Source organism: Mytilus edulis, chromosome 12 (assembly GCF_963676685.1).
Source record: "Mytilus edulis chromosome 12, xbMytEdul2.2, whole genome shotgun sequence".
Taxonomy (NCBI): domain Eukaryota; kingdom Metazoa; phylum Mollusca; class Bivalvia; order Mytilida; family Mytilidae; genus Mytilus; species Mytilus edulis.
This window is the reverse complement of record NC_092355.1, coordinates 16768356-16790995: the sequence shown is the minus strand read 5'-3', so window position 1 is coordinate 16790995 and position 22640 is coordinate 16768356. Positions and strand designations below refer to the sequence as shown.

At 31.9% G+C, this 22640-nt stretch overlaps 2 protein-coding genes across 2 annotated transcripts; both read right to left on the bottom strand.

Moving 5' to 3' along the window:
* Positions 1-89: 89 nt before the first annotated feature.
* Positions 90-3667, bottom strand: LOC139497331 (uncharacterized). Its single transcript, XM_071285537.1, has 2 exons — positions 3523-3667; positions 90-1670 (listed from the first exon to the last, which is right to left on the bottom strand). Exon 2 carries the CDS (start codon positions 1546-1548, stop codon positions 586-588), a length of 963 nt encoding a protein of 320 aa, XP_071141638.1. The 5' UTR covers positions 1549-1670; positions 3523-3667; the 3' UTR covers positions 90-585.
* An 8974-nt stretch (positions 3668-12641) lies between these two features.
* LOC139497330 (uncharacterized) lies at positions 12642-16985 on the bottom strand. Its single transcript, XM_071285536.1, has 3 exons — positions 16637-16985; positions 13461-13629; positions 12642-13067 (listed from the first exon to the last, which is right to left on the bottom strand). The coding sequence occupies exons 1-3, from the start codon at positions 16932-16934 to the stop codon at positions 12665-12667; spliced, it is 870 nt and encodes a 289-aa protein (XP_071141637.1). The 5' UTR covers positions 16935-16985; the 3' UTR covers positions 12642-12664.
* Between the last annotated feature and the right edge of the window lie 5655 nt (positions 16986-22640).

Genomic DNA, 22640 nt, shown 5'->3' with positions numbered 1-22640 from the left:
ATAAAAAGGTGACAATGCCTGATGAAAAGGCATAAAACCAGCAGTCCAATATTTATTTCAAACAAACAAATTAACAAAAGATGGTCATGCTTAACAATAAACAAACAATGAAATAAGTTAAGGTCAACAATTATGACACATCACATTTAAAATCAAGTGATATCCTCTTATATTTAATGCGTTTCCTCGGTTTTAGTTTTTACCCCGATTTTGTTTTTTGTCCATGGATTTATGAGTTTTGAACAGCGGTATACTACTGTTGCCTTTATTTATAGACAATTTTACTAAAGAATAATATACCTATTGACAGAATTCAACATGTTCAGCACATTATTTATCATGTGTGTGCCCTAGAAAAACAGAATGGCCCTTTTTGAAAGTTTCGTTTCTTTAAATATGAAATATCGAGAATTTGGATACCACCCTATTCGTTCCTCAGATGCTTCCAATACCTCCTGTATTTGCTCTCAGCCTCCTGTTAAAATTCTGTCCTTAATAATAAATATTCAAATATAACATACTAGTAAATGAGTTTGTTACAATCTGAAAATGACAATTTGTTGATGAATTGAAATGTTCAAGTTGTTATTTTTTCCTGCTCCAAATTAAATCTCCTGGCCATGTACTATAATCAGAAGCATTAACAAGCTTTGACAAATCCGGTGCTAATCCGTATTTATCAAAAAAGTCAATTATAAACTTTCCTGTTTTATCTTTCGCATGGAATCGAAATTCCAATAAAACTGTTTCAACTTTAACTTTTTCGAAAAATACTTTGGCTCCTTTTAGTATTTCATCTTCATGCTTCTCAACGTCCATTTTTATAATTGCACTTTTAATGGGGAAAATTTCAAGTAAATCATCTAAAAGTATGGCATTAGCTGTTAAATTGTGAGTTATATTTAATGTTGACGATATTTGTTCTACTCCCATTCCGCCAACATTAGGCTCTGTTGATTTAATCAATCTTAATACCGATCGCTTGTCTGAAATTCCATTATGAATAATAGACATCTTGTTTGTAACGTTTGCTTTTCTTGCGGAGGCACACAACCGCATTACATTCTCTATATAACAATCAACCGCAATGACGCGATAACCAAGAGCCGCCATTGTCATAGAATACATTCCTATGTTAGCACCAATGTCAATAAAAACTGCTTCCGGATGAAGTTTCATTGCTTCGACTACCTTGTCAACCAGTGGTGTTTCCCATGTACCAGAATTAAAGATCATTCGAGATATGTGAACATCTTCATTAGGATTATAAATATATATGGGTACATTCAAAGGGAGTATTTTCTTAAGGACAAAATTATCTTTTGCTTGACAGGTTTCTTCATCTAGTATATTCCATCCAAGGTTATTCTGGCGTGTGATTATTTTCCCTAGTGTCTCTTCCGAACTAAGAAGAACAATGTTTGAGTTTTCGACTGGTTTAGTTTTATCAACGTTTACATTATACCGAATGAATATAAGAAGGGGAACTATTAACGTCACTCCTAAAGCAAACCATATAATGGCATACTGGTATTGAACAGATCCCATCTTATCTCAAAAGTAGACTACGGAATGAATTTGTTTGTGACCAAGGACACATATATTGGTCAGTTTCCAAAAATATCCATGTCCCATGTCAAGTCACCAGTGTTCTCCAGGGTGGTCAATTTCTGTAAAAGACAAAAAATATTGGTCAGTAATAAAAAAATCAAACAGATCCAGTCACTTTTTTTCAGAATTACTTTTTTGAAAAAGACTAAAACATATTAGTCAGTTATCAATATTTACTTGACATATCCCTGTCAAGTCACTGTGGACTCCAGGGAGATCGATTGCTAGAAAGACAACAATTTGGGGCAAGCTATCGCAAATTACTGGGCATATCCCAGTCACCTTTCGACTTCAGGATTACATCTTTGAAAAGGACAACACATGTTGGTCAGTTATCAAACATAACTGGATATATCCTGTATTATAGCACCAGCTGGTGATTTGTTTTTTAAAGACACAGACATATTAGTCACTTTCGATGAAAACTGGACATATATCTTATAGCAAGCTGGGGACTCCAGTGTGATTTCTTCCTGGAAAGGACAAAATATTGGTCAATTATTGCAAGTTACTGGACATAATCCAAATCAAGTCACCACAAATGGGGAAAAAAAATGAACATTATTGGTAATTTATAGACAAATCAAATGTCATGTCACCCGTGCACTCGTGTGAACCATTCTTAAAGAGAACATAGAAAATGGTTAGCAATCGAAAATAACTGTCAATTCCGAGTCACCATGCAGTGCTCTTCGGTAATTCGTTTCATGACAGAACAAAAATGATGGTCAATTATCCAACAAATAAGTAGTCAAATCCCTGCAAAGTCACCAGTGGATTCTAGGGATTCATTTCTAAAAAGAACAGTTTTTGAAATTTACTGGGAAAATCCCATGTCAAGTACAGCTGGACTCAAGGGAAACCCGTTTCTGAAAAGACAAAAATATTAGTAATTTATCTATCATAACTGAACATATCCGATATCAAGTCATCAGCTGGGGACTCCAGTGTGATTCCTTTCTGAAAAGGACAGAAATATTGGTCAGCTATTATCGATGTTAGGCTGTACATTTCTTTAATACAATTTGTATCTTGTTTTGATTATATTTTTTTACATCTTTAATGATTTTTATAACTTTGCTGTAATCATTTTTTTTTATCATTCTGTTCTCTCTTGCATGTTGCTCAAGTCTTCGTCATTTTTTCTCTGGCAGATATTGGTCTCATTTGCATCATTATCATTATCTTCATTGCTTTTATATAATAGTCGGATTTTTCTTGAGTGTGTTGAAGTACCTTTTTGTTTGAAAATGTTGTTGCATTTTTATCATCTGAAACGTTTTTCTATATAACGACAATTTGATCACATCACAGGCGATTGGCTATGGAATTTAGAATTTGTTGATTTATTGTACTGGACATTGAATTTTCTACTTTTATACCAATTTACTTAAATTAACCTTTTTTGTCGTACCTTGTTTTCGATAAATCTATGAAATATGAGACAATCCATTATTTCACTATTCATTCGTGGATAGTAAATGAGGGGGCGTAATCATCTAAAACAAGGTAGGACCTGCATATATTATCATATATAGTAATGTTAAAACGGAATATTGAATATTCTGTGCAAATAATGAAATGAATATAAAAATATTGTACCCAAGCGCCTGTTTTTCGGATGTGTTTAACTAAGTTCTGAGATGTTTTAATGTACTTTAAAACAAACGTCAAGGAAAGCTATACCAACATAGAAAGCTAGACAGTAAGTGAGAAATGTACCACGTGCACGTGACGGTCTAGTTCAATGTGACGACTAAATGAATCGAGTTCATTCCCTTGACTTTCACTAGCTATATGAAATAATATGTACTTATAATATACGTGTATATTCATTTATTTGTATCTATATTACTACATAAAGAAAAGTAATGTGTACATTAATTTATACCGATAGGATCATGTCCTTACCTTACAAAGTAATTTTAATGTAGACATCTGATACAGTGATATAAATCAGTTCTTTATCTCAATACATGTTTACCTAACCTGGCACACTTATAATCCTATGGTTGTCATTTCATATCAATCATATAACTTCCGGACATTCACTGTAATGAATTAGATATATCAAGGATTGTTTAGGTAAACAAATCATTGTGTATATATTAATAGATTTAAATCAGTTTGGTCTGAATTATAGTATGTGTTACAATCAGCTAAAATACTTATGAAAGATAAACAAAAGTTATGTGTGAAGATGATTATAAAAATGTTGCTTTTGCTGACTTTTAATTTTCAGCATTTTTTTCACTCGATCATTTTGCCTTTCCTTAAGAGACATAAATATAAGAATATTTTTCTTTTGATAAAAAGTCAATCACAAATTGTTGCCATATAGTTATATGGTTTGAATAGCTAGACTTTATCTTTAAAAACAAAAATAAGCAGTATGTTTAGACATCAGTTTGTTTAATAGTAATGGCAGTCTTTACATTACAGAATTATTCATTATTGTTTTCATTACATTAATTATCATGTTATGATGTATTATTATTATATTTCTCTAGGGAAATGGTACATGTATTATTACCAATGAGACAATTATTCATTTAAACCCCAGGCAAAAAATATGCACAATAACAAGTCGCCTTATTGTATTTAATCCTGTATTAACTCATATTATAATTGTCACTATAACAGTAAATAATCAACATCCGATCATAACCACTGTTTCAATGATAACTTGACAACTTGTTTTTGCATGGTTACTAATATAATAAGATTTTTGTTCAAATTATTTAGTGTTTCTTAGTCTGTAATATTCTACTATTATATATCTTTAGAAAAATTAAAAAAAAAACATATAAAATAAAAGCAGCAAAACAGAAATTAATTTAACCACGAACCACATATTTCAATCAAAGAATAACGGATTACACATTTGGTTAACAAGTTCAGCTTTCTAAATACATGTATGCAGACCAAATGTGTACCAAATATTTGATTTGTTCTATACTGCCGTATTTCAGAAAACTTTGTGTCCATAGTACATGGATGCCACACTCGCACTACCATTTTCTATTTGCAGTGTTTTTGACCGTTAAACACTTTAACCAAAAAACTTTAACCTAAAGCAGGACAGACGGACGGACGGATGAACAGACGAACGAACTGACGCACAGACCGAAAAACATTATGCCCATAAAAAAATTAAAAAAAATTAAAAAAACCAAAACGATTTTGTGTCCGACAATTTTACATACGTTGAACTTTGTAAATAGTCAATAAAAGAAAAAATCACAAAGATACTGAACTTAACCACGCCTCTTTTAAGGAGATATATAATATTCATAGATATTTAACTTTGTTAACGTTCTGGTTCCCAGATATGATCTCTATGTTTCATCTCATAGAGATATAAATGCACGTAGTAGGCGGTTAAATCGAATTCTGAAAAGAACACAAAGTGAAAGGTCGAGAAGTGCAGAATTTTAGTATAGACATAAAAAGTAGTGCATATCAACTTTGCATTCTATGATATACCGCTTTATGAAACTTCGTATAAAAGGTGGCACAGTTTTAGCCGTAAAGGGAGTTCCTATTGGAAATTGCATTCTCTATATTTACAGAAATGTAACCTTTAGAAACATCCTGTAGAAACAGCTGACATACGTATACTAAGATATGGCAAGCATAGGCGGATCCAAGGGGAAATCCCCACACTCCTTATGTCTGTCATCGGGCCCTCCCCCCTTACAAAAAGTTCTGGATCCATTCAACGGCAAGATTGAAAATCAAACAACTCTTCACACGAGACCACATACCCTAAAAGTTAGCATATGATGGCCAACGTACTTCATTCTACAATGACTAAGTAAAAGCCATACTGCCATGTAAGCTATAGTAAAAGCCATACTGCCATGTAAGCTATAGTAAAAGCCATACTGCCATGTAAGCTAGAGTAAAAACCATACTGCCATATAAGCTAGAGTAAAAACCATACTGCCATATAAGCTATAGTAAAAGCCATACTGCCATGTAAGCTATAGTAAAAGCCATACTGCCATGTAAGCTATAGTAAAAGCCATACTGCCATGTAAGCTATAGTAAAAGCCATACCACCATGTAAGCTATAGTAAAAGCCATAACGCCATGTAAGTTATAGTAAAAGCCATAACGCCATGTAAGCTATAGTAAAAGCCATAATGCCATGCAAGCTATTATAACGGGGCTTTCTTGTGTGTTTTAGAACTGTGTCATTATTTCGGATCTACGTGTCCGGGATCGTAATCCATGTTACCCGTTACATAGGGAACTAGTTATTGTAAAGTTTCTCCGTAAGCTCACTTAGTACTGTCTATATAACGAAGTCCATTTAATGTTCACATGTTTAATCATATATATATGTTACAGTGAATTTGTATAATCAGGGATTATGTAGAATCCCTGATTTTTCAGGGAATATGTAGAATCACTAAAGTCATTAGTAATTATATATAATCCCTGAAAATGACCAGTGATTTTACATAATCACTGAACATTTTAATAATTATTCTACAAATTCCCTAATATTTTTGCAGGAATTATGAATAATTTAAGGATCCTTCGTTTGATAAAAAAGAATAATACATATAGACTAATCATCATTTTTTACTTTTATAGTTTAGTTTAAACATATTTTATTTGCTGAATTAAAGCAAAATGGATTAGACACAAGTACCCATATTCCTTGTAGATGAAATAATTTTGCTTTTAAACACAGAGGATGATCTTAAAGATACTACCAACTGAATGTTTAGAGATAAAGTTGAAGACTTTCAAAATTAATATTATCAAGATTCACTTTAAAGCGATAACTTTACATGTATTGTTTGTTTTATTAAAAGCCAGAGTCCAATGGATATTCATGTTCTATTTGTAAATCCACAGAGCATATTATTTGTGGTACAAAAAAAAATGTACATGAAAAACAAATAGTGAAGACGATTATGGAACATCTGGGTTTTTTTTTGTTTTTTTTTTATTTGTTTTTGTTCAAATGAACAAGAAATTTAAACAGGGAGAACTTACGCATCTAAATGTATAGAAAAACTAAGGATTGACAATTAGAACAACAGTTTATTAGAGGAAACTAGCATTTGGTGTAATATTCTCTTAGCATGATTCCACAGGGTAAAAAAGGAAAGGGGATACCAAAAAACTGAATGATAATTGTTCACCAAAAGTCTGAAAAAGGATATCGCTTGGCGAAAAGACATGGTTTCTTGCTCGAACCAGTTCGGTGTTGCTAATTCCCTTTTTGGGGGATACCTACAGATGTTTTTACTGAACACTTTATTTCTCTTAAGCGGGTCATAAAATCTGATTCGATATGTGAATGAAAATGGTTTCTAAAATGTGGATATTGTGGTAATAACAGATGTGAGGCATTTATTTTAATATATTGTGTTTAACATTTTAATATATTGTGTTTAACATTTTAATATATTGTGTTTAACATTTTAATATATTGTGTTTAACATTTTAATATATTGTGCCTAACATTTAAAAAAAATAGGTTTATCATTTTGATATTTTGTGCTTAACATTTTACAGTTTATGTTTATACAGTCTAATGCTGTTTTATTATGATCATTTATAGCATAAATTATTTGACTTTTATTCATTTTCTTTATAAATTAAAACTATTTCTTCATTTCAGTTATTATGTATAATTCCTGACTTTTTTCCTAGGGATTATACATAATCCCTGAAAATTTTAGTGATTATATATAATCCCTAAACTGGCCAGTGATTCTACATAATCCCTGAAAATTTCAGGGATTCTACATAATCACTGATTATACAAATTCACTGTAACATATATATAATCTTTATATAACAGTACATGTATAATAAATATTCTTAATCATAATTTCCAATTAACGTTCGTACATACAACTTGGTACTTCAAGCTACTACTCTCATATCACTGACCAATGCATAAAGTTTCTCACAAGATCGAGCTATAAAAATGTTTTTAATTTATGTAAGGCATTGATTATTTGGATAAACTATTGCAGTTCAACTGTGCAACTAATGTATCGTATAAAGTGTCACATTAAACAAGATGAAAGATCATTAAACTGATTAAGAACTGACCATCAAATCTTAGATGTAAATGACCACGCCACATCACTCCCCGCTAAAGAAAATTCGTTTTCACTCGAATTAAAAAAATTCATACCAAAAATATTATATAAGTAAAAAATAAGGGGAGGCAATGTGAACATTAAAAAATAAACTTTTTCTTTGACTAAAACTACTTAAAAAAATCTAAACTAATAATAATGAAAAAAAAATAATGATAATTGCTATACCATGTAATTTATCAATTTACGTCGTGAATAGTTGTGGAAAACTTGCAAAAAGATTAATCTTAAAATCTAAATTAACAATTATCCTTTCAACTTCAAACTCTTGATATTTATAACTACAAAAGAGGCACTAAACAAAAATCATAAAAATATATAACACAAGTTTGACAATTATTAATCTATTCAAATACATTATGGTAAGGTCTAATCGCGAATTTTGACCGTTAATCCAAGCGTAAACAAAATGATAAAATAATTAAAAGCATCAATTAAAATCAACTAATCATCATTATCTCTGGGCAATCCAATTCAGAAAATCAGCATCTCATTAGCTGCAATTTTCACTTCTATGTGACCGTATCACCATAGAACTACCAACACTGTAAATCATCTTCACATGGACACTCCCATGAACCTCCAACTAGTATAAGCAACCCTTCTCGGTTAACTTAACTACACCCAATACGCCCACTCTCGTAATAACAAGCGATTAAAAACTAGCTTAATCAAACATGTGTAATACAAAATAAAATGCAAAAAAATATACAATAAAAAACTAAACCTAGGCATAAAACATTCTGAATGGATAAAAACAGTTATGAAAACTTAAAGTTATTTACAAACATGAAAATGTTGTCCACATGACTTCTTCGGTTTGAACGTGCGGAGCCACTTCTTCGAATCTTTCAACAGGAGTGTCATTTTCTGTCATTTCTAACGGTTCTTTGCCGGTTTCGGATCGACGGATTCGCCAGTCCATTCTGGTATTTACATATATACATTGTCACAAACACAAAAGTTTCGATAAACACGTTTACTGCTAGTCTTTTATCACATCTCACAGTCATCACAGGTTTCTATTCATCAAAAATTCTCACAGGCGTTCTTCTAATGTTCTTCAAAGTTCGAGGATAATGCGTTTCCATGAAAATTAAATTGACTGACACAAAAGTTTCACAAATATTTACAGCAAGTCACTACATTACATTATGGTATAAACAAAGTCATCCTATTTTAATCTCTCGTCTAATTTGATCAGAACTGCTCCGCTAGTCTCACTTGAATGAAAACGTAAATTGTTTCTTCTTTCTGCACACGCCATGACTTCGCACATTCGTCCCAATTTCGCGTACATCATAAATCCAGTCAACATTGTGAACTCGGGTACCTCCACCAGATATAACGGGGCTTTCTTGTGTGTGTTTTAGAAACTTTGTTATTATTTCGGATCTACGTATCCGGGATCGTATTATAACTCCATCTTGCCCGTTAATATAGGGAACTAGCTATAGTATATATGCCACCATAAAGTCACTGTTAGAATTGAACTAAGTCTCCTTAATGTTCACATGTTTAATCTTATAAAAGTACATGTATATATAATATATATTTGAAGGTTCACAATTATAACTTCCAATACACAACGTTACTAAATTCTAGCTCTATAAAACAACATGTTACTTCAAGCTACTACTCCAATATCTCTGACCAATACATAAAGTTTCTCACAAGATTCAGCTATAAACATGTTCTTAATTTATGTAAGGCATTGATTAATGGTCTTAGATTATTTGGATAAACTATTGCAGTTCAACTGTGCAACTAATGTATCGTATAAAGTGTCACATTAAACAAGATGAAAGATCATTAAACTGATTAAGAACTGACCATCAAATCTTAGATGTAAATGACCACGCCACACTATAATAAAAGTCCTAGAAATTGCAAATGTAAAGCAATTTGAATGAGAAAAACTAACTGATTTTTATAGTTCGTTCTTATGTTGTACTTTTATACCACTTTCCCAGGTAAGGGGAGGGTTTGGGGTCCAGCTATGATGTTTAACCCTGCTACATTATGTATGTATGTGCCTGTCCCAAGTCAGGAGCCTGTAATTCAGTGGTTGTCATTTGTTTATGTGGTACATATTTGTTTTTGTTCATTTTTTGTACATAAATAAGGCCGTTAGTTATCTGGTTTGAGTTGTTTTACATTGTCACTTTGGGGCCTTTTATAGCTGACTATGCGGTATGGGCTTTGATCGTTGTTGAAGGCCGTACAGTGACCTATAGTTGCTAATTTCTGTGTCATTTTGGTCTCTTATGGACAGTTGTCTCATTGGCAATCATACCACATCTTCTTTTTTATAATGTAATTGCCTGATTTGCATTATAGAAAAATGCCGTCAAAAGGTACAAAAATGTAGAAATAGACATAAAAAAAAAGGAAGACACATAGAATGTTTACCATTTGTTTTTCGTAAATTGTTTTGTCAAGTATTTTTTTTTATATTTTTCATATCAGGGGCTTTTAATGCTGACTATACAGTATTGGTCTTTTCATTGTCAAAGGCTGAATGGCTTATTCAATTGCTTTCATTCACTTCATTCTAACTTTGGTGGACAGTTGTCTCAATGATCCTCAATGGTAATCATACCATATCTCCTTAATTTTATTTCGTCGACCTATTGCTTATACATTATAGTATGGCATAAACTGGAAAAATTACAAATAAAACTTGGCTTAGACCAACGAATAATGAAAATGAGGTCAAGGTCATATGAACCTTGCCAGACCTCACAATGGTCCCACACACTAAATATAATTGACCTATAATTGCTTATATCTGAGAAAAAGACCAAACAATAAAAACTAAAAATTGTCCGATGAGCCATGAAAAGGAGGTTGAGATCAGATAAAACTTGCCAGACAGACATGTATATCTAACAATTATTCGATACACAAAATAAACCACAAAACTTAAAATTGGCTAATGAACCATGAAGTTGAGGTCAATGTCAGATGAAACCTATCAGTAGGACATGTACAAAAATGTACACCAGTGACCTACAATCATTCCTTACACAAAATATAGTTGACCTATTGCTTTAAGTATCTGAGATACATATTTGACCATGTAACTTTAACCTTGGTCACTGGTCCATGGGATAATTGGTTATCAAAGGTACCAGGATTATAATTTAGTACCCAAGAGCCAGAGCGGCCAGACGCGCGTTTCGTCTACATAAGACTCACCAGTGACGCTCAGATCAAAATAGTTATAAAGCTAAACATGTACAAAGTTAAAGAGCAGTGATGACCCAAATTTCCAAAAGATGTGCCAAATACATCTAAGGTAATCTATTCCTGGGATAAGAAAATCCTTAGTTTTTCGAAAAATTTAAAGATTTGTAAACAGAAAATTTATTAAAAAAAGAACATATAATTGTTATTCATGTCAACACCGAAGTGCTGACTACTGGGCTGGTGATACCCTTGGGGACGAAATGTCCACCAGCAGTGGCATCAAACCAGTGGATAGGTTCGAAATCAGATAAACAATATTTGAATATAATGCTTCGCTGAGCGCAGCTGGACACGACCACAGAGGTCCAACCTTTAACAGTTGGGACGAAAATGGACACAATATTCGCGCTTGATACAAGTCTTAATTTCTATTGTAAATTAATTGATTTATGATGTTTTAATACCACTTTTAAGCACAGCATTTAGGCTATTTCGTGGTGGCCAGTTTTTCTTGGTGAAGGAAGCGGGAGTGCCCAGAGAAAACCATTGACCTTCGATAGGAAAACTGACAATCCTAGTCAGTGTTGACTAGCTTGTGATTACAGTAGAAACTACTTCGACCACTTGGCCACCGAGGCCCCCACAAAGAACTTAGAATTGGTCACATGATTTGAATTTATATTAATTTTTTTGCTTTTGTGCAATACACTATGCTGTTGTGAATTGATGCTCAACAGGATACAGCTTTAAACGACTGCAGAGGTTGAACCCTTAACAATTAGGGCAAATATGGACACAACATTAAAGATTGATACAGCTCTGAATTTGGTTTGTGATTAAATAGTTGACACAGCATAGGTTTCTGACACACAAAATGAACTTAAAAAAATGTATATGGTCCAATATCCAAAATCTAAATACATGGCCATAGATTGATTCAGCATATTAAAGAATCCCAAGAAATTCAATTTTTGATGAAATCAAACAAAGTTTAATTTGGGACCCTTTTGACCTCAATGTGGACAAATTTGATAACAGGGCCCAAAAAACAAAAACCGATATACATGGTTAGATTTAGCATATCAAAAACCCCATACATTTAATTTTGTTGAAATCAAAAACAAAGTTTAATTTTGGACCCCAATTTGGACCAACTTGAAAACTTGGGCCCATAATCAAAAATCTAAGTACATGGCCATAGATTATTTCAGCATATCAACGAACCCCAGGAATATGGTTAGAGCCATAAGCCCAAACAGCCAATCCTAAACATCCCTTTGATGTATGGAAACGTGAGGTATATTTTCAGAGATATCTATCATTGTCTATAGATCTAGACCATTCCACAAGTTATTGTCTGAAAACTAGAAAAATGCTTATTAAATATTTGGGCCTTTTATGGGCTCCTAATTCCTACACTGTTAGCTAAGACCATAACCCCCAAAATCAATCCAAACCTTCCCTTTGTGGTTACAAACCTTGTGTTTAAATTTCATAGATTTCTATTTACTTTTACTAAAGTAATTGTCCAGAAACCAAACGTATTCAGACAACGCAGACGATGACATGATACCAATATACATGTACGACCGCAATTTTTTTTGTGGTCGTATAAAAATTGTAAAGAAAGTATATGTTTTATGAAATTTACTCTCAAAGGTCATGCTATTTTACTTTCGGTTTGAGGACATATAAAGGTCAAGATAAATGTTTACTGTTTTATTGTTTTAATCTTCGTCGCTTGCTGCTGACGACTTAGAAAATAATTTATTTATGAATGACTTCTGTGCTGCAAGTGATTTCTTATTCACTAATACAGTTTCTGTCCCTTTTGTTTTTTTCATTGTTTTATCTGAAATTCTTGCTGACAGTTTTCTTTTTCTTTTATTCATTATTTCCTCTTCTGTCGATCTCTGAGACACTTCAATTGATCTGTCACTACTTGGTTCATCAAATGTTTCTCCTCTTTTTAACTTTCTTTCCTTTATATGCTTAATTGTTCGACTTTTCTCTGCATTTTGAATATAAAAGTTTGCTTCTCTTTTGACCTGAGCTATTTCAGTTCTCATCCTCTGTTTATGTACTGCTCTCTCATACGCTAACCTTTCATTCAGATGTCCCCACTTAAATCTACAATGAATATAAAAGATACATGTGTATGACTGTTAATATTAAGTTTTATTGTCTCCTGTACTAAAATACTTAGTAAACTTTTCTTTAATTTTCTCAGTAAGAAAATTTTTCTCAAAAGGGCATCACATTTATTTATTTTTTCTACGTGACCAATTAGATTTTTTTTTCAATATTTAATACTATAAGCAGGTACATGTATGGGGGGGAACTAGCAATCAGAATATTTTTTTTTTGTCATCTGCTTGAACACAATATTTTTTTTCATCAAATTGGAGATCAGAATAATTTTTTTTAGAAAGAAAACATCACCTCAAGTTTAATAGATGTTCCCTAACCATACCAATGTGTTTCATTCTTGAACAGTTTTATAATTAGTATTGGTACATGTACCTGTGTAAATATTTTAAGGTCCACATTTCATCATACCATCTACTTTTCTTTTTACCACCAATTTGTTTACTGTTTAATTTAGTTGCCACACTTTTTGCCACCTTTTTGTCCTCAAATTCCACCCATCCTTCTGTAAACATCCTGCCTTTCTTTGTATTGGCTGCTTTATCTGAAAGGAAGAGAACAAAAATAAACTTGGTGTTAAATTACTTATATTTGCTAAATGTTTATAGTCACCACTGAGGCCAACAACAAAATACATGTGTTTCAGCAAACCATATCTACCCTAATTTTTAGTGCCTATCCTAACACTTTTATGCCATTTTGGAACAAGCACTGTTACAGTTAGACTGATTCTTTAGTCATGCTAGTAGTAACCTGCTAAAAAATGTTTGTAAAATAAAATGATATTGCTTCCTACCTACCTTATTTTTTCAGCAAGTTAGCGAAAACACATGGATTTTTTTAGGGTTCCTAACAATGACATGACTTAATCTGGTCTGAAATGTCTTTAGTACTCTTTATGCTTGAGACCAACATTTATCCATTGAATTATAGATCCTGTATCCATCGTTTATGTAAAAGGATTTGATCATATCAACTCACTTTTCATTTTCAGTTCTAGTGTCAGACATTTTCATGATGGTTAATAAAAAAAATGTAACAACAAAGACAATTATTGTTGAAATGTTTCAACATATTTTCATGTTTTTCATTAGCAATGATTAGGTTCATGGGGACCATTCGTCTAGTAAAATACATGTAGCTGCATTTTCACCTTAAAATTTTCTTAGAGATAAACCTAAGCATCTGGAAAAGTTTTAAGGCATAGCATGCCTAAGATAACTACAATTCAAAAATCTTTTATGTTTAGCAAAAAAATTAGAAACTTTACTGGATTTTAAAGTGCACTTTATTTTCTAACTCTGAATATTGTTGACCTTAGTCTGATAGTAAGAGTAGTTAATGCATATTTGATTACAGAACAATTTAGTCTGAATTCCTAAGGGTACTTTTAAAAGCTTTAGCGCACTAACTTACTGCCCAAACGCACTGGTGAAATTGATATCCAAAGATAAAGGGATAATTGATTTATGTAGGAAAATTATAGAAAAATTTGTGAAAATATGGAAAATCAAAGAAAACACCAAAATCACTTAAATAGGAGATAACTGAATTTAAAAATTCACTGAAATACATGTAGGTAATATGGGGACGGAGTCCCCTATTACAGTAGAAAATTCAATAAAAAAAAAAATCTGGAAAATTTTTCGAATTTTTCATTATACTACAAATGTATGTACTAATGAACTCATAATCGTTCTTTTTTTTTTGTCGCGTTTTTGAATTTCCAGATCTGCGCAGAAATCTACTTCCGTTTCCGGTCTTGTTTACATGATACTTTGAATAAAATGTATTTTTATTAGTCTAAGAAAGGAACTAATACTAATTTATTTAAAAAAAAAAGTTTATTATTAAAAAAACATTACCTGATGACAACGTTTCTTTGTTTACATTGAATATGACGTCATAACTTAAAAATAACATCACAACTAAAATCCCAAACAACAGAACCAAAATCAGAAGCGTTACAGTATTTCCGTTTCTCTTAACATTGTTGATCATTGTTGATTTTAAAAAAAAATCATAGACTTCGTCCCCATTCACAGGTAATGCCTGCCTCATATTAATGAAATCACTTATTTAAGTAGTACCCCTGACTGTCTATGAGACCTGGGAACAATATATCTTACATATGTGTTCCTGATGAGACCAATTATGAACTGCTATTGAACATCCAAAATGTTGGTATATATATAACATGTATAATATTATGACAAACAGACACAATACTCCTTTCACGCCCAATACACTTTCCCACTCTACATGTTCGCACCTCACATGATGCCTCTAAAGTATGTTCTCACCCTACACGTTTGTGGCTTTGTGCCCAATTTTTATTAGGATTTCAGTTGAATTATAAGATATTTTATATATGTATATCGATCATGTATACATTTACCATGTTTGATGTTTACCAAATAATTCTATTTTCTTGAATAAAATTTGAGGAATTTTTACATAGATTTTTTTATTAATTTGATGATTAATTATTAAATGTTAATTATGTATGATTACTGCAAATTTGTAGGGTACAAGTCAAATCGGCACCTGGTCAAATCGGCACCCATTTAAAGTCAATTCGGTATCCAATAAAGAAATAATTCTAAAAATGTATAAATGATCCCTCTATTTTTTTTAATTATTTTTCAGGTTGGACTGTTGGATAGATTCATTCACTACATCGTTAAAAATGAATTCATAAATTTATTGTTGAAAGTTGTCTCAATATATATGACCAATGTTTTGATTAATAGTCTTTTCAATTAAACTTTTATGAATAACATAATTAACATTTTTGTTGTTTTAACTATTTACAGGTAGTTATTGCTGTTTTTTCTTCAAAAATAATGAAGCCCTCACCCAAGCTGTTGTTTAATTGTGCGAAAATTAGAACAATAAATGGGAAAACAATGAATCTCTGTTTTCACTGATCAAGGTTAAAACTTGAATAAAAAATGGAGAAAAAGACAGTTACATGTGCCAATGTGAATGTTAAACGAAAATGACTTTAAAACATTTTGTAAAACAATCTCTATTAAAAAGATAAATTTTTATTCAATATATATCATCATATAATTTCAAATGCAAAATACTAAACAGCAATTAAAAAGGTGTTTTTTCAGGAAACTTCAAACAGTTTTAAACCAACAATCATGCAAAATGCTCAAATGTTAAAACATGCATGCAAAAAAAATAAAACCTTGAATACAAATTAAGTTGAATGAACAATTTTTTTTTTACAGAAGCCCTCCAAAAATGTAATTAAAACTTGAATAACCCCTTCTTTATTTTCATCTTTTTGCTCAAAATACTGAGAAAAAAACAACAGTGATACTTTGATAATTAACATTGGTGCCGAAATGACTATATCGTTGCCGATTTAACCAGGTGCCAAATTGACTAGGTGCTGATTTGACTGTACCAGGTGCCGATTTGACCAAGTGCCAATTTAACCAGATGCAAATTTGTATTTATACACAGCCTAATTTGGTGTTATTGTTGAGTGTTTTTGTTTGAACAACATGAACAAAGATCTAAAGTGTCATCCCTACCATCAGGCTGGAGAAAGATTTTTCCAACGTCTCCATAAACAGAAAACATGTTTCTGATAATTTTGACATTCATCAAAGGGGGAATACGACTCAGGTATACTATTCCAGGATCTTCGTTCTTTCGTTTCTTCTTATCTCTTTTCTTTGTGTCATCAGAAGGTGTTTCGGTTTCATTTTCTGAGTCTACATCTGTTATGTTTTCATTTGTATCATCATTAGGTGTTTTAGTTTCATTTTCTGAGTCTACACTTGTCATGTTTTGATTTGAAAAACGTGTGTCCACAATTTCAGATTCCATGTTGTTGTCTTTCGGATATTACAAAACTCCTCTAGAGTTTTCATATTGATTTTTTTTCCGCAAAAGATAACTACAAAAAGTGTGAAGCAAATCCGGGCGTGTTTCACATAGATGTAAAAACTATTTAAAACATAAATAAAACATGCCCAATTCTTCTTCTTCTTCTTAGTGTTATCAGATATGTTTTATGTTTTTATCTGATACCTGTCAGTGTAGAATGTAGTGTTATCAGATACTTGTCAGTGTAGAACGTAGTGTTGTCCGATACATGTCAGTGTAGAACGTAGTGTTGTCGGATACGTGTCAGTGTAGAACGTAGTGTTGTCAGGTACGTCTAAGTGTAGAACGTAGTGTTATCAGATACCTGTAAGTGTAGAACGTTATGTTATCAGATACCTGTAAGTGTAGAACGTAGTGTTCTCAGATACCTGTAAGTTGGGTACTTGTCAGTGTAGAACGTAGTCTTATCAGATACGTGTAAGTGTAAAACGTAGTGTTGTCAGATACGTGTCAGTGTAGAACGTGGTGTTGTCAGATACGTGTCAGTGTAAAACGTAGAGTTGTCAGATACTTGTCAGTGTAGAACGTAGTGTTGTCAGATACTTTCAATATTATTGTATGTTTAAGAAAAACAAACATGGCAGACATAACCCGACGACAACCACTGAACTCAAATCTCCTCACTTGAGACAAAGACATCAGTAAGAATGTGGCGGAGTTAACCATTTTTGAACGGGCCAACCCTTCCCTATCATTGGACAATGCACATGGAATGTTGGGAGTTAAACATGTTTGAATGCGCCAACCGTTACATTATAGAAAGTGGCAAAACAGTAGGGTATATAGTATATTCATACACGTAGTACAGATCTGAGAGTAATTGCAGTCACTGAAAGCTAGTTCAAAGCCAATAACAACTAATAAATCAATCATGTATCTATGAATATCAATAAGTAACATGCATGCAGTAAATTTGGTCCGGTAGTAAAATTTGTCTTGCCAGACTTTTTTTCCTAGTTAATCAAGTCCATGTTCATGATTTTACTAGGAATATAAGTCCTAGGACAAATGTTCCTAGGAAACTTAGTCCATAGCTAGTAAAATATGTCTGGCACTTGTTTTCCTAGGAAAAATTGTCCCAAGACTTGTTTTTCTAAAAGTTTTATTATATCATAAAAAAATTCCAAATAGTAGAAAAAATAAATCTTAATTAAGATTGGAAAGTTTCCTTAGTTTTTCCAATTAACACACATGGACATTTTAACATAGGACTATTAATGACATGGACATGATTTCCTAGGGAAATTAGTCTGGGAACATAAATTTTATCAAAAAATCAACTATGCAACTCTTAAACATTATTAAAACATAACATTTAAAATCCATGGTTTAAATGTAATTGAATTTATTATAGGATTTTATAGGACATGATTACCTAGGAAAATAAGTTTGGGGACATATATTACTAACATCGGACTAAATATACTAGTAAATTCTGTAACCATGGACTTTTTATACTAGTAATATTTGTCCGCCCAGACATATTTTACCAGGACAAATTTATCACTTACACTTGTAATAAGCACACATCGGATACAGCCATTTAAAAAAGGGGGGTTCCCAACCCAGGACAAAAAGGGGGGGTCCAACCACATGTCCCCATTCAAATGCGTTGGTCGTCCAGGGTCCTACTAAAATGCGCCCGGGAGCGCCCGGGTGAAGAAAAAGCGCCCGGGAAATAGAAAAAGCGCCCGGGGAAGAAAAAATAGCGCCCGGGGAAAAGAAAAAGCGCCCGGGGAAGAAAAATAGCGCCCGGGGAAGAAAATTAGCGCCCGGGGAAATTATATAGATATTAAATTGGCATGAGACAACTTTGTGTCCGGCGATGAAATAAGTTATGCACATTGATTTTTTTTAAATTTTAGACAAGTAATTTGTAAATTAAGATAATAGACATTTTTAATAAAACACAAAAACAAGTATAAATGTTTCAATTTTAACAATAATATATGAATAGGTCTACTATTTCGAAAGACAGATAGTAATGGATCACAGTTTATGCTGAAGATTTATAAAATGTAAGACATCAAAAGACATGTTTTTCAAAAACGATATCAAAATGAAAAATGTAAACAAAACTTAAATTTCACAGATAAATATCAATCTAATCAATATTAAAAGAGTTACACATAATAAATCAGCAAATAAAGCAGTACTATACATGTACCGCAGTTAAAACAAGGCGGTAAAAAGCAGGAGTTTTGTTTAAATTTAAAACTAAGCATTAAAACCCTTATAAGCATTGCCATTAAAACAGTTGTAGTTTTATAAAAAGATATCATATATCTTTATCAGCATCTGCATAAAAAATGTGTTCACCATGCAGTTGCTAAAATATTAGACCTCAGGCACTGATTATTTTTAAGTAACAAAATATACGTTTTGATCGAGGACAATATCGTTCAAGATTCTTCTATATACTCTCATTTATATTTATTTACTTATGTATATACAATTTTGATATCTAAAATGCAAAAGTGCCAGAACCGGCACTTTAGATGTAGCATTGTACATATCCCAATTTATAACAAGCAATGATTTTTTTTTTTTGGAAAAAAATTATTGTTATATAATATTATTATTTATTCTCCCGGGCACTCCCGGGTACTAATTTTCCTTCCCCGGGCGCTTTTTCTTTTCCCCGGGCGCTTTTTCTTTTCCCGGGCGCTCTCGGGCGCTCCCGGGCGCTTTTTAGTAGGACCGATCGTCCAAAAGAAGGGGGGTCCAACCCCCGGAAACCCCCCTGGATCCGCCACTGCATTATCCGTCTCCCTTTAAAAAAATGACAAAATTAGGAACATACATGTAGTATAAGATAATTTTTCAATTCACATTTAACATGTTTATTCTGTGGTTTACCCGTTACTCAGAAGTCAGTTTGGTCGAAAAATGTAATCAGCTCAATTTGTTTTTTATAATTATGGTCTCACGTATAACTGAGAAATATGTTAATGTTTCGAAAATAAGGTTACATTAAATTATCATGGATTTGCAAGTGTGTATGTTCCAGACCGTATGAGTATTTGGACCGTACGCGTACGGTCGGACTAATATTAAGAAGTTGGTCAAGTTTATTAGATACAAATGTATATAACAGATCAACATAACTTATATCTCAAATTGATATAAAGAGTTCAATAGTAATTGAAATAAAAACTTAATATTTTAACTATTTAAAACTGAAAATCACGCTTATTAAAATCTGTTAATCTCCTATATTTAGCATGTCAGTAATTCATTAATTGCAGCCCAGTATGCCCATTGCAATTGAAGTTATTTGAAGTAAACATAATGTGGGAGGACAATTGTTATAGAATATTTAGGAACTTTACAAAAAAAAATGCATACGCAAAGGAACATGCATGAACAAAACATGTTAATGTAAAAAAAAAATATGACGTTCCTTGTGGTAGCAAGACTAGTGTCACCTTGGGCCAGAGTAACGAAATAGGATTCAGATATACAATTAGACAAATATTTAATGTCAATTGTTCGCTTAATTCACTTCATCCATCTATTTGTAATAATAACAATTTGTATAACTAAAAATAAAGAGTTTGATCAATGTTTGTTTAAAGTTTAACCCATATGATCTCAAAACATGTCTGGTCAGCTGGACCGTACGCGTATACTCATACGGTCCGACCGTACGCGTATGGTCGGACCGTACGAGTATACGCATACGGTCCGGACCGTACGCGTACGGTCCAAATACTCATATAGTCTGGAACATGTATAAACAATAATATTTAGTATGGTAATATATATTGTTTTAATTTACTTTATTATGGTCAATATTTGTAATAAGTTTGCTATCGGTACAGCCAAACATCCATACCAAATCAGGCTTTGTATATATGGAAGACTTACTCAAGAATTTAAATATATGTGGTAACAAAACCCCGACTTCATTATTTACAAGTAGTACATATATATATATATATATATATATATATATATATATATATATATATATATATATATATACAAAAAAAGTTTCTTTTCAAGCGGTGTACAGAATTATATATTAAAAATTAAATACACAATATATATATATATATATATATATATATATATATATATATATATATATATATATATATATATATATATATATATATATATATATATATATTTATCATATGTTTAGTAGTAAATACAGTAGTTTTGCATATGTGATAAATAGTCTGCTGTTTAATCCATATCGCGCAACTTTGATGCGCACCCTTTATCGCATACCCTTTATCACACCCCTACCCTTTATCGCATACCCTTTATCACACCCCTACTTTTTTTTTTTTTTTTTTTTACATAAAGTCAGTTTTGGTTTTTTTTTTTGCTTAAGAAAAATTTTCCTCAAAATAGGTATATTTTTTGAATGACGTCATTGTTTGGTATGTGACGTCACGAACGTCGAGTTTTCATATTGTATGTGACGTCACGAACGTCAAGTTTTCATATTTTTTGGCACACTAAATGCAACTATGAAAAATACAAAACACACAAATTAATACAATAATAAACAAAATATTTTTAAAACAACAGCACGCAAATTGTAAGGTAACTCAGGTGCTTCGGATAAGTAATTGAGCAGTTCTTTTAAGGCCTTTGAAACAAGACAAAAGTAGAACTGAAGGTAACCCAATGCTATGGATCAGAAAACAGTTCATAAAATATAATACTCTTCTTTTGAAATATATGATAAAGTGTATAATACATGTCAAAATCCGTATCACATGCCGTATCACCGTCGACCAATATCATCCCTCGGGCCTAAAGGCCCTTGGGCTGATATTGATGTCTCGGGATGATACGACATATGATACGGATTTTGCCATGTATTATTCTATATATATATATATATATATATATATATATATATATAAAAGTCTATAAAAAGGACCAACCAGCAAATTTACTATGTACCGGATCGTCTAGAATAGACGATACTATGCAGATAAGGAAAAAATTATATCAGTCTAAAGATTTGCACAACGGTACTGATATAAGGTGTTATTAAACGAAAATGTTGTTATAAAATCGTGTTGACAAATATTTCGGCTCAACAAATGGCCTTCTTCTTGTGTCACAAGTTTTAACAATACTGTACTGATATAAGGTGTTATTAAACGAAAATGTTGTTATAAAATCGTGTTGACAAATATTTCGGCTCAACAAATGGCCTTCTTCTTGTGTCACAAGTTTTAACAATACTGTACAAACTTGTGACACAAGAAGAAGGCCATTTGTTGAGCCGAAATATTTGTCAACACGATTTTATAACAACATTTTCGTTTAATAACACCTTATATCAGTACCGTTGTGCAAATCTTTAGACTGATATATATATATATATATATATATATATATATATATATATATATATATATATATATATATATATATATATATATATATATATATATATACAACTCGTCTAAACATCAACCCAACAATGTTAGATCTGTAAATTTGCTTTCGCAAATTTTTGGTTCTTCCCTCGCCGGGATTCGAACCCATGCTACTGTGATATCGTGACACCAAATCGCCTGCACTGCAGCCATCTTACAATATATATATATATATATATATATATATATATATAGAGAACGCTCATTACAATGCATAACGTCACTACAGACGTGA